Below are 15,444 nucleotides of genomic sequence, written 5' to 3' on the forward strand. Positions count from 1 at the left end.
CAACGGCTGACTGACGCAGAGGCGCGTTTGTGTGCGCGCGCTCCTCTGCTTCTGTCTCTGTATCGCTCCGTTTATCACACTGTACGCGAGAGTCTGTGACGTCGGGTTCTCTCCGCCGTGGTCTGACGCCCGCGGACGCGGAGCGCGCGGGACTTCCGGTTTGGGAGCGCGAGCTGTCTGTCCGTTCCAGTGCTGTGCTTCGTCCGGAGGGGCGGGCGACTCTCTCCAGCGGCTCATACAGACATGTCGGACTTCGGGGACAAATTCAGCTCGTACTCCTTGACGCAGTTAAACAACTTGCTGGAGGACGACGACAAGCTCGACAAAATTGTCCAAGACATGGAGGAGGTGAGTGTTGTTGCGACTTGAAGCGCGGTTTTGCGATGGAGGGAAGGAAGGGGGGAGACGAGAGAGACGTGCGGTACCCGCCGCCGGTGCGCGGTACCGGTGCGGTCGGGCCTGCGCTCCGGCTTTTCTCCCGCTGCCCAGTCGCCAGGAGTCTAGTGGAGCCAGGTTGCCCTCTGAAAGTCAGTGTTAATGCTTTCATTCGCGGTGGTGGGTAGTAGTAGCCAAGAATTAGAATCGAGAATGTCAAAGTTTTCAGTTCTTTCGGTCTCACTCAGTCAATTGTGTTGTGTAAATCAATGGATTCAATCAATGTTGTCAAGGAAACAGTTTGTTGTGAGGATATCTGGTTATATTATAATATTTATACGCTAAAACAGTAGCAATACAACACATGAGAGCAGACTAACTAACCGTGTGTCTTGTCCTGCCATATGTTGACAGAATGGTTAGTCTGACAGACCTGCCGAAACCGCTCCCGTGTTCAATCTGTGATTGGAATCACTTATTTATATACATATATAATGAATGAAGTCAGTTTGGGGTTGATTAACTAAGACTTAAATTGTGAAGCTCTTATTGTGACTGAAGAGGTAGACCTGGAGTGGACAGACACACTGTGTCATTATGGTCTGCCTGCACACTATGTGATAGGGACATGCCATGGTGTCATAACAAAAACACACTGCTGTCTGTACAGGGACACACAGTAGAGGGACACGTTGTCTATACAGGGACATGTACGGGGACACACTGTCTATACAGAGACGCACTTAGAGTCGAGGGATGCAGTTGTTAACCGATTCTTCCCATAAGCTCGTGTAACATTCATCATCATCATCGCTCCGGTTTCTTCTTTCTTCATTCTCTCCACTTTGCTCTCAGCAGTAATGGTACACCTCTTCTTACATTCGCATTAGAATCAGTAGCACTGACGGAACACCACGTGTGAGCTGTGAACACTGTTGAAGAGTTGAACTAAGGAGGCACTGCAACAGTGCTGTTTGGTGCACTTTCTTGTTGTCGGCTCGACGGCAGAACTTGGGTTCAGTTTGCACACGAAAGACAGACACACACATACACACACACACACACAATTTTCGGAACCGCTTATCCCATACGGGGTCGCGGGGAACCGGAGCCTACCCGGCAACACAGGGCGTAAGGCCGGACAGGGGGGACACACCCAGGACGGGACGCCCGTCTGCCGCAAGGCACCCCAAGCGGGACTCGAACCCCAGACCCACTGGAGAGCAGGACCCAGTCCAACCCACTGCGCCACCGTGCCCCCATGAAAGACAGACATTTCAGAAAATTAGCAAATTATGGAAAAATAATTGTACAAATTAATCATGTCTGTGAAATGTCATAACTTGATCATTTGTAAAATGAGGAGCTAGGGAATGTCACTAATGTTGCCCCTTTCAGGTGAAAAAAAACCGTTGACCTGCCGCCTTTCGTGCCTTTTTTCAGTCCGTTCAGTGAAGTGTGAACGCCACTGAATGTGTTTTATCATCCAGTGTTTTTGCCTACTAACACAACAGTCATCAGCCATTGCCAAACTCCACTTTCTCTTAAAATAACAACGTTCAGGATCTTCTGCAGAGATCATGTGAAGTGATGACACTTTTGTTTTAAACCAGTTATGTTGCAGGCAGGTTATTTGTTTTGAAAGTCATTTTATGAAATGTATGTTTGATTAAAAGTATTTTTTTTTTCAGTAATCCGGTAGTCATAAAAAACCCTTCAACAAGAAATTAGTTTTCACATTAGTTTCTTTCCTTTGGAGTTGTTATGCTGTACATTTGTGGTTTTGCGCAAGTCTTATTTGCACCCGTGTTCATAATGTCTTGCTATATGAATAAATATTATTTTGTTCCCACAGTGTACTTCCTGATGAACTGAAATACCAGTGCAGAGTGTATCTCTCCAGTATTTTAGCTAGTTTTTCCTTGGTCCCACAGTTGCTGCTTGCAGCCACATTTGTCTGGTCATTTGTGGTCTGGTTTACAATAAAAGTTGCTCCTTCCCATGATTAAATATGTTTGACATTTCAAACATAGGAGTAGTATATCAGCTTCTTTGAATGTGAGCCAGTCCATACTCTATGATTTTATTTTTAAGATACAGAGAACATATGTAATTGAAACCATTTTAGTAAAAAGAAATCTTGAAATATTACTATTTGAATAAAGCTAACAAAGACTACCAAACTCAGCGTAACCTTGGTGTTTGATTGTGACTGTTAGTACCCTTCTCTTTTTATGAACAGCAAAATATATTTACATATACAGTGCATTTTTGGAAAGGTGTCGTTCTGTTAGTAAAATTCACTTTTGTTTACTCTAAATTGTATGTCACTTTGGAGAAACCCTCTGCAGATAAATAAATGTAAAAGTAATGTTCATGCTGAGATAAAACGATCTTCATTCAATTTATTCCCTTTAGTTTTGTATGATGAGCAATATTGGCCTACATCAGTATTTGGCTAAGGTCAAAGGTTTGTCGCAGTTTATTTGAGAAGCATTGATCACTGGCAGTAGGAGTGTGGGCAGTTTGGTGTGGCTCAGCAAGCCTGTCTGAGTCACTGCGGAGCACTGGACTGAGCACAGGACTCTGGCCTTCAGCAGCGACTCATCAGTACGTTGGAAAGTTACGTGTCGTGTATGACGTCTACTGGAACGGTTTGTTTGCTGGGGTAGCATATTACAGACCTAAAAGATGTGGAGAGTGTCAGCACAAGGTTGATAATTAAAAGATGGTTACATGCTCAGAATTATCTTACAATGATTACAATGAGGAAATGGTTTTTAGAGGAAAGGTTGTCTCTTGAAGGTTGACATTTTTGTATGTTCTTTGATTTATTAACCTGTAATTTGATTTTGTAAAGCTGCCTCCAGTTTGTGTCTGGACCACTAGCATCTACAACTCAAAGACACCATCAAGAAGCGTAGACAGAAGATGCAGTAGGAGTATTCGGTGGACTCATTATTGACTACCACTGTGACCGAGCCCGAGGATCCACATTATTTTAATGGAAACTGAAACTATCTCTGCTTTTTACAGCTTGTGAGTTACACCTGTCTCAGTGAGTCCTTTTCCAGAGGTCTGGACAGCAGTGGAGAAGGACAGGATATGTAAATACTTCTGTTTATGGTCAATCTCTTTTATATAACATATAGGGGGAAAACAAACCCTGTTGTGTCAGGATGTTTCATTTCCTTGCCCTTTTCTCTATGAGTTAGTGTAAGGAATAATGCAACTTGTGAAACCATTATCAATAACCACTTGTGCAATGCAGGATTGAATAGCCTATCCTAGAGGCATAGGACATGAAGCAGAGTATACTTGACCTAGTCTGTTGCAGGGCAGTTGGCACACTCAGCTACTCACAAATACGCACAAATGGCAATTAAAATTGACCAATTCGTCTGAAACGCGGGTCTTTGGGCCATGGGAGAAAACGCGTACAAACGTGGGAAGAACATGTAGACTCCATGGAGACCGAGTTGGATTCAAACTCGTGTCCGAAGCCATAGTCCAGAAGCTGTGGGGCACCAGTAGTTGCATGTTGCCCAGCAGCTTTCATAGTTAATATGTTTTACTTTATATCATGCTTACACAGCTGGACATCTTTCAGCAATATGATTTATTAGGGTGTGGACACTGTATAAGGCTATAAGGTAGCAAAGTCCTTTTACTCAACTAAACATGGCTGATTATTCATACTTTCTAAATCTCCTTTTATTTAAAAGTTTTTTTTCATAAGGGACTGATGGCAAGATCCTTCCAGGGACTTTAGCAGTCCTGATTCACTATTGTATGCATGAGCACATTGTCTTCCGTTTCTTTGCGTTAATCTCCTTTGTGTTACCTGTGGCTGCAGCTCTTAAACTGGTTTACGCTACTTGTGTGTCATTCTGTCTTACAGTAGTGACCCTTCAAAGAGAGACACCTTGGATGTATTCAATCGTTGAGCTGATGTTGTTACTACTCAGTCCAGTTTGCTCCTTTCACCCCACTTTCTCTTCACCAGCGTTTAACCCTATACAAGTTTTACTTTGTTAGTACTGTCACTTACTTTTGTATTTTTATTGGCATGTCCACTTCCACATAAGGAAATCAAACGGATAAACTTCGGTTCAATATTGAGGAACTTTGTTTTAGCAGTTTGTAAGCTGGAAGGCATAATGGCAAAGTGAGATGAAAAAAAGTTTCATCCCATTCTAGAACACTGAGTATGAAGACTCCCGGCAGATTTATATTGCATACACAGTAAAATATTAATTGTTACATGAACTCTGAGGCAGATCATTTGATCCATGTGATGCTTTAAAGCTACACAAGCTATATAGAGGAATGATAATAAAAACCACTTGAACTTTAACGAAAACTCAGTGTTACTGTTCATACAGTGTGAGGAGGTCAGGGGTACTCCGCCTCTGTCTTCCTCTATCTGTGTAACAAATTGCAACTGTTTACTAGACACTGGGGCTGACTAAGAATAGAATGGAAGGCGCTTTTATAGAAGCTCTTGAATGAAGGATTTGAGTTTCAGTGGCCTAGATTTTCAGTTCTACAGAATTGACGAAACTGATTGAAATGATTTACTTCACCAATCTGTCTTTTGTTTTCTAAAAGCAAGGTCAGATGCAAATACATACTCAGAGCTTCAGTGTCAGGTTTGTTGAGCTTGTGCCCTCAGCATATGTCCTCAAATGCTCATATCCATCCATCCAACCATCCATCGTCAACAACCGCTTGTCACGAGGCGAACCGGAGCCTTCCCTGACAACACAGGGCGCAAGGCTGAGGGGGGGAGGGGACACACCCAGAATGGGATGCCAATCCGTCGCAGGGCACCCCAAGCAGGGCTCGAGCCCCAGACTTACCACACAGCGGGCACCGGCTGAACCTGCCATGCCACCCCCCCCCCAATGCTCATATGTAAGCGATAATTTATTTCAGCCATTTATTCTGCTGCCTTTTATAAAAGTTAAAGAGCAGGTCACCGTCTGAGATTTGTTCATGTTATAAGTCTACATTATCTAAATTCTCAACACCTCTTCTAGTTTTTTGAAGCCTGTCTCAGTCATGGGGTAGTGAAGAGGAAAAGATGATTGTGGAGGATAAGACAGTGGTCTTGGCATGACATTGTTCCCTGTGAGCTTCATGAGAAGGTCTTGTCACATGCAGATCCACCACTGGCTCCTCAGGGGACACTGCAAGGAGCTGTGAGGTTTCCTCTCTGCAATAAGGCCCTTGTACAACATCCTCTTTGAACTGAGAAGCAGAGGGAAATCTGGACATTTTGGCAGTGGTTCATTGCTTGGCTATTTTGGTTCTACTTTAGGCTTCTGCTTTTTAAAATAGTGCTCAGTACAGGGCCAGCTGGTAGCCTGGCAGTTAGAGCGGCTGCATTTGGACCCAAAGGTCACAGGTTCAAATCCTACCTCTAGCTGTAGTACCCTGGAGCATGGTGCCATAAATTGCTCTGGTAAAATTCCCCAGCTGTATAAATGGGTAAATAATTGTTTTGGAGGAGACCGTCAGCTAAATGAATAAATGTACTGGTATCCTAATTTAAAAAACCGAGGGTGATGGGCTCAGACCACCAAACCTGCTCACCAAAGCTTTGTCAGCTGTGAGTGGGTACTTTGGCATGTCTCTGCCCAGCTGGTTTATGCTGACAAAACTCCACTGCAACAATGCACCAAGCCAGGACTGACCCAGTACACTTCTCTCTTTTATACTCCAACTAAACCATTATATGACTTGACTTTTGAGGGAAGCCAGTAATCAGCAGGAACCATTTTAGCTGTTATCAGGAAGTTCCCTCAATAACTCTTGAAAAAAAATGGCGAGGAAGAGATAATGAAAGCAGCGAGTGCCTCTCTCTGATAAAATAACAGCGATGTTCCACTGAAGCTTATTTGAGTCCCTTACTCTTGGAAGAAAGCACAGCCATCAGCATGTATTATAGACTGGGTTTCACTGGGAGGGCATATTCAGACCACCCTCCCTTCACAGTTTTAAAGTCGTCTTGGTGTTAAGTCTGATGAAACCCTTGTATGATACACCCTTTCTTTTACAACAAACTTCTTAAGTGTCTGATTCGATGAACAATACACAGGTTACCATTCCTTTTTACTTTTTTGAACATTTCCTTCCTATTGATGTGTTGTTCATGTACAGTAATTCCATGATGTTTGTGTTTCAGGTGCAGAAGGTGCAACAAACCAAACAGATGACCCTGGCCAGCAACAGGAGCCTGGCAGAGCAGAACCTCCTCCTCCAACCCAGACTGGACTCCCAGAAGAATGAGCTCACAAAGCGTTACCAGCATCTGCAAGACCTCTTTGAGGCCTTCCAGCTTCGCAAGTCCACTTTAGGTCTCATCTTTAACCTCTTTATCTAAGGATACATGAAGTGCAATTTCATGTGTATTTGTAGTTTTGTTCTTTATTTTTATGATGTAGAACCTGACTTAACACTCAGTCACTCATGCAGTGTTGATAACTGCTTATCCTATGGCAGGCTGGCAATGTTAAGGAGTCTGTCCCAGAAGCACATGGCACTGGGCAAGTCATGGTACACCTCAGACAGGACAGCAGTCCATTACAAGGTAGCCACGTACTTTCACCAACTACTTATAGATTAAAGTGACCAGTCCAACTGAAATACATGTCTCTGGCCTGAGAGAAGAAACCAGAGCAGCTGGAGGAAACCCATGCGATCATACGGAGAATATGTAAACTGAAACGTACTGAACGGGGATCGACCCTACACTCCGTCAGACCGTCCAGGCGCTGCAAGGCAGCAGTGCTACTAACCGCACCACTCTGCTGCTTCACTATGAATTTATTTTCCTTGTTGACTAGTCAGTGAGTAGCAGTGAATGATCTAGTGTTGTCCCAAGGTAGAGGGCAGCTGGTAGCATAGTGGTTAGAACTGCTGTCTTTTGATGCAAAGGTAGCAGGTTTGAGTCTCACCTCCAGCTGTAGTACCCTTGAGCAAGGTACTTACCCTAAGTTGCTCCAGTAAAATTACCCAGCTGTATAAATGGAAAAATAATTGTAAGCAGCTTAACATTGTAAGTCGCTTGGAGAAAAACATCAGCTAAATGAATAAATGTCAGTGTAAGTAGTTAAGTGTATATTGTGGTTTCACATTTTTAGTTACATTTGACTACTCCTGATCATTTTACAGTCATAACCAACACAGGACTATGTTGTTCTTGGAACAGCACATTGGTGTGTGTGTAAGTGGCAAAGATGATCCTTAGTGGCATGACCTGTTTAGCCAGTTCTCACCCTGCCTTTTCCCAGTATTCCATTGGCCCTTTTCCCATCTTCAGTACTTTGAGTGAGGATAGGTCAGCTGGCAGATCTAGAGAAATTCTACCACAGCTGGGTCAGGTGCTTCCTTCTGCTGTATGCACTGTGTCACTACTGTGTTTGTGTGCTCTCCTGTTCCACTGCCACACCCAAAGCCTGGTATACAGTAAGTCAAGAAAAGGTGTGATGTCAGCTGGTGTGACGCAGGTGTAACCAGGCAACTGGCTGTAAACAGAGAGCTAGCAGATCTCTCTAGGAACTCTGATCCTGCCACAGTGGCACTGTTGAAAAAAGTGCAAAAAGAGCAGTGCACAGCTTTGTGGGCAACTGGCTAGTCCAGTTTGATTGTTCGTCACACAGAATGAGGCTGTTGTTTTCTTTGTTTTTACCTTAATGATAATGCATTAGTCAGTGCCAATTACATCGGAATTCGGTCCATCTGCTTGTCAGGTAGCTCCACCAGTTAATAATTGCCTCTTTAGTCTCCATAGTTACAGAAACAGCCTAACAGTCCTGAAAAATGCATCCAGTATTTTTTAAAATGGCCCTCCTGTCTGAGTGTTTCACCCCTTTCATCTACTTCGATTTGTTAAGGAGACCCCCACACATCTGCTTATAGAGGAACTGTCTGCTATAACTCCCTTCAGCCTGTTCATGACTGTAGCTTTTCATGTTTTGTTCCCCCAGAGCAGCTAATAAAACCATTGGCCTACTGTTGATATGAAGATGAAGAGCAGGGCTATGTGTATGCATTGTGGGTAACCCAGATTCTCCCAGGCAGACTTTCCTTGGGTGGATTTTGGTATGCAATATGGTTGGTGGAGTTCAGTAAGGAGAGACGCCTCTGGTGTGACCCTACTGAGACGCCCGTCTGCTGGCAAAGAGAGCTTTGTTGGCTGAGTCATCTCCACTTCTCGCGACACCCAACCCACGACGCGAAATCCCCCGCCATGGCAACCATTGCTTGGTGAAAGGCCTGCAGTGTGGCAGGCGAAGGCACCCCCGCCCCACGTTTTTGTTCTGCGGGGCCAACAGCGTTCCTTTGTACCAAGAGAAGTTGCGGGCTGAAAACAAAGAGGGTGCAGGAACTCAGCCAGACTGAGACTTTCTGCGGCCAGCATGTAGCTCAGCTCCGCGCTGTCACCCACGATCCGTCACGCTGCCAACCTGGTTTGGTGGGCGATAAACCCACCAACACGGAGGTGTCTCAACACAGTGATTCACGAGCGAGGCCGGCGCGAGGCTTCCAGCTGGGACGGCGGCAGCCTACACGCAGCCCATTCCCTCAAACTGTCACGCAGTCTCTGTTCCCAAAGACATAGTCACACTGCAATGCAGAGCCTGCTGTTCCTTTCAGAGCAGTCAGCGCTCTTATCTCTGTCCCGTTCCTGATAGCTAACCTTGTTTGTTTAAAAAACAAGAGCTTGAGTTTTGATGTGATGAGTACCTTAAAGAAGCAAGCCGATAAAACGAAAACGTTGATTATACTGTGTCGAGTACTTTGCTGTCGTCTTCCTGCTTCGAGTGTCTCCTATCAGCGGGTTGGTTGGTGCGCTGGGTGTCGTGTTCGCCCTGTGTGCTCTGGGCCCCGGGCCAGCTGGGGGCTGCCCTTTGTCATGCCCTGGGAAAGCTGGTTAAATCGAACTCTTCATCCAGTTCCATGGGGGAGGCGGGCTTTGTGCAGAACTGGGGAACGTTCGCCTGGAGGGGCACATGGCAAAATGGCCTCCTTCTCCTCCTTTTTTTGGTTCATTATTGAGTTGAAAGCAGCGCAGACAAGGGACTTGTCTGCAGTAGAATAGAGAAACACAGTCATTCTGATGAGAGATGTGGTGGGATCGGGGAGCTCTCAGAACATTCCCCGTTCTACCGTACACATCTGCTCCTAATATGAATTATTTGCTTATACTCCCTTAAGTGTGTCCATAGTGGTGCCTCTTTGTTTTATCTTCCAAGAAGATGTAAAATGAAAGCAGGCTGTCTCTGTTGTAGTAATAAATCTTGGAGTTTTATGTTCTAAATATGTGCACTGTGGGTAGCACAGCTTTACCAGGGCTGACGACAGGGGAAGGCCAAACTCTTTGCTGGCTCTGGACAGATCCTGAAGCAGTCGATCCGATCTGTTGGTCATTTATATGTTATGCCTGTAATACTGCTCAGGCTCTCCACTGCAGTGTCCAGGGAGTGTGTGTCTCGCTGGATGTGTCTCCTCCTCCCCTACTCCCACCCTTCATGCTTGAGTTACACCCAGGCTCATGTGGATCCTCTGTGCTGAAAGGGGCTAAAAGCCTGAAGGCCGAGAGCTATTTGCAAGCCCACACAGAGTCAGGCACCTGTTGTACTCGGGACCAGCTGGTGCTTGGACACCCCAGCCCGCCTTCAGCATCTGCTTCTCTTTCGCATTCAACAGCCATTGCTATGGAGACCACATCAGAGAATATAAAGAAGTAAAAACTTGAAAAAGTAGTGACACCATTGCCTTTTACTGAGAGAATATTATTCTTGTTGACTCGCATTGGCAGAGGCATTGCCTGTATGTTTGTATGTAGAAAAGCACTTCTCAGGAATAGCCCTGGGGTATAACTTGTGTATAAGCAGCACCGTCTTGGGAAGCAGGACTTGCCCATTTATCTCTTGGCAGGGTTCTCTAGTAACCCAGAGAACCCAGCGCAGGCTTTCTGCTTCACTGCATATGGAACTGACGGCAGGATCTTGATTTCAGGCTGGTGGCACATGGGGTTAATGTAACATGTCCGGAGTGACCCAGGTAGGTCACTGAGAGGGCATGAGGGGAAACATGGCTTTCCTAGGTCAGACATCATGGGATCTGTGTGTGTGACAGCTGTCTGCTGACTTGAATACCCAGAGTTCATCTAATACTTTATTATAATGTATAATATGTCTTTCTCTCTCCGCTTCTGGTCCCTGTTGTTGGTTTGCAGACTACCATTCTGGTATCAACTCGCTGGACACCCTGCTTGCTCTGCTGCAAACAGAAGGAGCCAAGATTGAAGAGGAAACTGAGGTAAACATTTAGCTCCCATTGAGCTGCCTGGCTTCCAGAACCGGATCAAAATAAGGTTACATCCCACCCACAGCCTCCAGCTGAACCTCGCAATGCGTGGGGAACACCACGCGGGAGTGTGTGAGTCACTAGTTAGTGAGACTGCACCATCCACACGTCTGCGTGGGTCGTGCTGGGGCTGACGGCTTCGTCAGGCGTGAGCTGGAGGAGCCTTTCAAGCCCATTTCGGCATCACAGGCTTAATTCAGTACCGGTGTGGCGCCTTGCAATCTGGAGATACATCCCCCGCACCATTATTTCGCAAGCTGGCGCTTGTGTGCAAAGGTCTACTTCCGTAAGGCCATGTGCAATTCTCCGCCAACCATCTCTCCCTCCAGGAAATGTTTTCTCACAGCTGTTCAAGCCTTGTACTTTCTTTCTCATGGTGCTTACCAGGTTCCTCACACGTGATGGCATCTAATGTAAATACAGGACCAATTTTTGCATATGGATATTGGTGGTTGTGTGCAAACTGTGTTTGTAATAAAGAACACAAGAGTTCTGTGCTTACATTTATCAGACTCTTTTCTCCAAAGTGATTTCAAATGAACTCTCTGTAGCGTTATCAGCCCACACACCTTATTCATCAAGGTGACTTACACTGCTAGATACACTACTTACAATGGGTCACTCATCCATACTTCAGTGGAACACACTCTCTCTGTCACTCACACACTATGGTTGACTTTTAGAAGCACAAATCCACCTGAACATCCTAAATGTCTTTGGACTGTGGAGAAAAAACCAGAGCATCCGGGAGAAACGTGCAAACTCCACACAGACTGAGCAGGGATCGAACCCCTGTTCTCTTATCCAGCCCAGGCGCTGTGAGACAGCAACTCTCTTAGGTGTGCCACCACACCACCCACCATTTTGAAATGTTATTGTCTCTTCCTTTCTTTTCTTGAACAGAACATGGCAGACTCCTTTCTGGAGGGCAACGTATCCTTGGACACCTTTGTTGACGAGTACCACAGCAGGAGGAAACTGGCCCACCTGAGGCGGGTGAAGATCGACAAGCTGCATGAGGTGGTGCTCAAGGGCCACCGGCTGACCCAAGCACAGCTCGCAGCCCTTGCCACCCACCCCCAGGATCCAGCTGCTTCCGCCTCCTTCCTCCCGAACAGCGGCAGCTCCCCTGTGCCTCAGCTCAGGAAAGCCCCCACTCTCCAGCCTACACAGTTGGGTGCCTCCCAGCCAGCATCAGATGCCTACTCAGGCACACCTTACCCCTCGATTCCTCCCAGGGTGAGCTACCCGCAGCTTGGTTCCACCCCAAGCTTCCCATCACCCTCAGTGCCGTTTGTGCCCCAGTACCCCCCAGCACTGCCGCAGGGCCCACCCCCTCGCCCAGCTTTACAGCCGGGCTTTATCCTGCAGTGAGGCAGCTGCAGGCCTGTGAAAAGACAGCATGTGTGGTGGCGGAAGCACGTCTCCTCGAGGAGGTCTTGTCCTGTGTTCGCCTGGGTACCCCAGCCTTGGCTACAGCAAAACTATAACTCCTTGGTTTGCATTTCCTTCTAATCCTATCAAGGGGAAGGGGCTTGATCAGAGTTTTCCTTTCTAGCCAGATTACTTTTCCCATTATTCTATTTTAACAACAAAGAAAAAAACAATGCTTTATCAACAGGGTGTTTATACATATTCCTACTTTGGTATGGGACATTGAAACTTTGAAAATGTGATTTATTTATTTTTTTTTCCCCCCAGTTTTGGTGTCTGTGCTGCGTGGATAGAGAAGAATTTAAAATTGTATTTTTTACCGTAAATGTTCCGATTTTGTGATGGAAAAAGTTTGCATTGGTCTAAGCACACGAGGCCACAAATAGTTGTAGAGCGTCGCAGAGCCCGTGGCTAAAATATGCAAACATCACCACAGGCCTGCTGTGGTGAGTTACAGAATTCATTTTTAGGAGTTTAAATATTTTTGATCACAAAGTTAGTCATACAAGCCTGCAGCCAAAGATACTTTTATTTTACTGAACTGTTTTTGTTCTTTGAGTATTTTTTAACGTGATAAAGAAATATAGAACTTTGAACACTTTAAATCAGTTGAAAACTGGATTATAAATATGAAGGTTTCAATGGCAGAGTTACTTGGGATCCACGAGAGAAGTAGCTTGTTATTTGTATGCATAATAGAAGTCCGTATTATGCCAAATTACTCACTCTGGAGATGCCGAAGGGCATTTCTCAACGTATGGAAAACTGCATCTGAGATTCTCCTTCCTGCCCGCTGTCTTAACTAGTAAAGCTGCTTCAGGGACGCACAGCAAACAGCAGTTACTCCTGTCAATGAAGAGCATGTCCTGTGGTCCACGGCTCTAAGCCCTGGTCCCTGCTGGGGCTCCGGTGGAGACGACGAGAGAGAGGTGCTCTGTGTACTTGTGCTCCTTTGTGTGTGTTTCGGTGTGTATTTGCACTCTTCCTGGTGGGGTTGTCTGCAAAGCTGCAGCGGGACCACTCGGCATGTCCCAGGGGAAACAACCGCTGTACCTGTGGGGGGTCTTGGGCTCTGATATTTGCCAACTGACCGCAGTGGGCTGCGGGGGAGACTCGGTTCAACTATACACTCCAGGACTGAGATGTGTGAGGGCATGATTTGCCGATAACTGTCGCGCTGCAGTGACACTGAGCAGGCAATGCAGGTTTTAACTACCTATCGACATTTTGCCTTTGCTATTTATTATTTTAGGAATGTTTGAAGCAACATTTTAAACATTCATGTATGTTTATAGACTTCTAAATTTCAGAACTGCTAAACAGATCTGGAATCTTGGGAATAAACATCTTAGACAATTTCACTTCCTTTCTCAAATATTTTGCACAACCTTCTTCCTGTGAAAATTATTTTCTGTTTAGTACTATGATTTAGTGGATCACCTTTGATTATAGGACTGCTGGTCCTTGGTATGTAGCGCCAGTCAAAGTGTGAGACCCAATGCACATCTTGCACTGAGCTTTACATCTCTGAATTTCTCTGTCGCACTGACCACATACACAAGGCCAAAGGCCTTTATGAGATTTTCTCCATTTTCAGTTGGGACATTCTGTACTTCAAAAATGCTGTTTATTGTCATACCTCTCAACATAGAATTTTCAAATAATGCTTGATAAATTACTTATTTTTCTAAAGATATGTATTTGACAATTTCTGTGGGCTCAAACGTGATTCCGCAGCATGACTCTTCTCTCAGAGCTTACGTCCTGCCTTGAGAAAACGGTACAGTGGTGTTTCCCCAAGCTGCTATGCATCTTTATAGCTACGTCTGTTTCTTTGCTCCTAATCAAAAGGTGTGGTAAGTTAAACCTTGATGAGACATTTAAACAAGTGGCATCACTAAACAGGATTCCACTACCACTGTAACTGGCTTTCATGTTTCTCCCCCAGACTGATGTTTGGTTGCATTGACACTGTGCCTACATGGAGCAGGTTGACAGAGATGGGCCATCTGTTCCCTGTTGTTGCAGGTGGTTTCAACTAAAGATTGGAGTTGGCCAGAGGTGCTTTCTTATCAGCTTATACCAGTCTCCCTCACTCTGGGTCTTGGCAGCCCCCCTACATCAGCAGGGGCTGACTTACCATAGCACTGTGACTGCGATGCTGGCAGTGCCCCAGCTGCTCTGTTCTGACCCACAGCGGGGAGTTTGTGGAGCAGAACAGTATGGCTCTGCCTGCCAGCCAGTCCGTCAGTGCATCAGTCAGGAATCCACTCTCACAACCGGTGCTACTGAGACTGAATATGCTCATCAGGGTCTGGGTCTGCTGATTTCCACACAAGGGGCATACTGACATACCCCGGCTTGACCGTTCTCTTGGGGTCACCGGATCCTTGTGGTCAATCATAAGGTCGGATGCTGTTGCATTATGCTATGCACGGTGAATGCTCTGCAACACTGTCTATGTACAACACAGATAGGAAATTTAACTATAAGCGTTCAAGGCAAAGGCTGGGTTTTACTTAAGTGTGGACAGAAAAGAAAGCCATTTTTTTGAAGAACGAAACCTCATTTCAATGTTTGCCAAACTACTTGACTGAAACCAGCATGGTTCAAGTGTGGCTATTATCATCCTTGTATGTTTTTACTATAATTTACTCTGAGAAATGAGTCATGAAATGTCTGCTGTAGATATTTAGGGGAAATAACCTTCAGTGCTCTGCAAATAAAGAGCTTGGATGAAAATATTTGCCCTCAAAAACAACTGTTTTGTAATGTAAATTAATCTGGTACGCTCCTATGTGATATGTTGATTGTTATTGTAATAGTGCTGTACAACTAATGAAGATTGTAGTGCTGGAGATTTCAAGTTGTCTATTTTCAAGATTAATAAATCAGATTTTTTTTTTTTTCCATTCTGTCTGTTTGTTTAATGAAGGTGGGAGGGGGGAGTCTCAGAAAATGTCTGTCCTTTTGTTTCCCCTCATTTCGAAGCTAAGCATCAAGCTGTATGTGATTGACTTGTTAATCTCCTTGGGCCTTTCAGTCATTTGCTCCAAAACAGAAGGAAATGTTCCACTTGACATAAAGAGGCGGAAAGGAAAGAATCGATGATAAAGTGCTATTAGACGACCTGTTGTGCAGCAGATTCCGTTTGGGAAGCAGATCAGAGGAGACCATAACGCTCTCTTTTCTTTTCAGCTCGTTTCATTTCGACAACCAGTTTTGCCCAAAGAATAAATGGTAAGGTAATCGATA

At 45.2% G+C, this 15,444-nt stretch overlaps 1 protein-coding gene across 1 annotated transcript; it reads left to right on the plus strand.

Moving 5' to 3' along the window:
* Positions 1 to 160: 160 nt before the first annotated feature.
* Positions 161 to 15,042, plus strand: vps37ba (VPS37B subunit of ESCRT-I a). The gene is made up of 4 exons (XM_018762450.2): positions 161 to 348; positions 6,566 to 6,737; positions 10,625 to 10,707; positions 11,659 to 15,042. Exons 1-4 carry the CDS (start codon positions 244 to 246, stop codon positions 12,127 to 12,129), a joined length of 831 nt encoding a protein of 276 aa, XP_018617966.1. The 5' UTR covers positions 161 to 243; the 3' UTR covers positions 12,130 to 15,042.
* Positions 15,043 to 15,444: the final 402 nt, after the last annotated feature.

The sequence above is a fragment of the Scleropages formosus genome, chromosome 12 (genome assembly GCF_900964775.1).
Source record: "Scleropages formosus chromosome 12, fSclFor1.1, whole genome shotgun sequence".
Lineage (NCBI taxonomy): Eukaryota > Metazoa > Chordata > Actinopteri > Osteoglossiformes > Osteoglossidae > Scleropages > Scleropages formosus.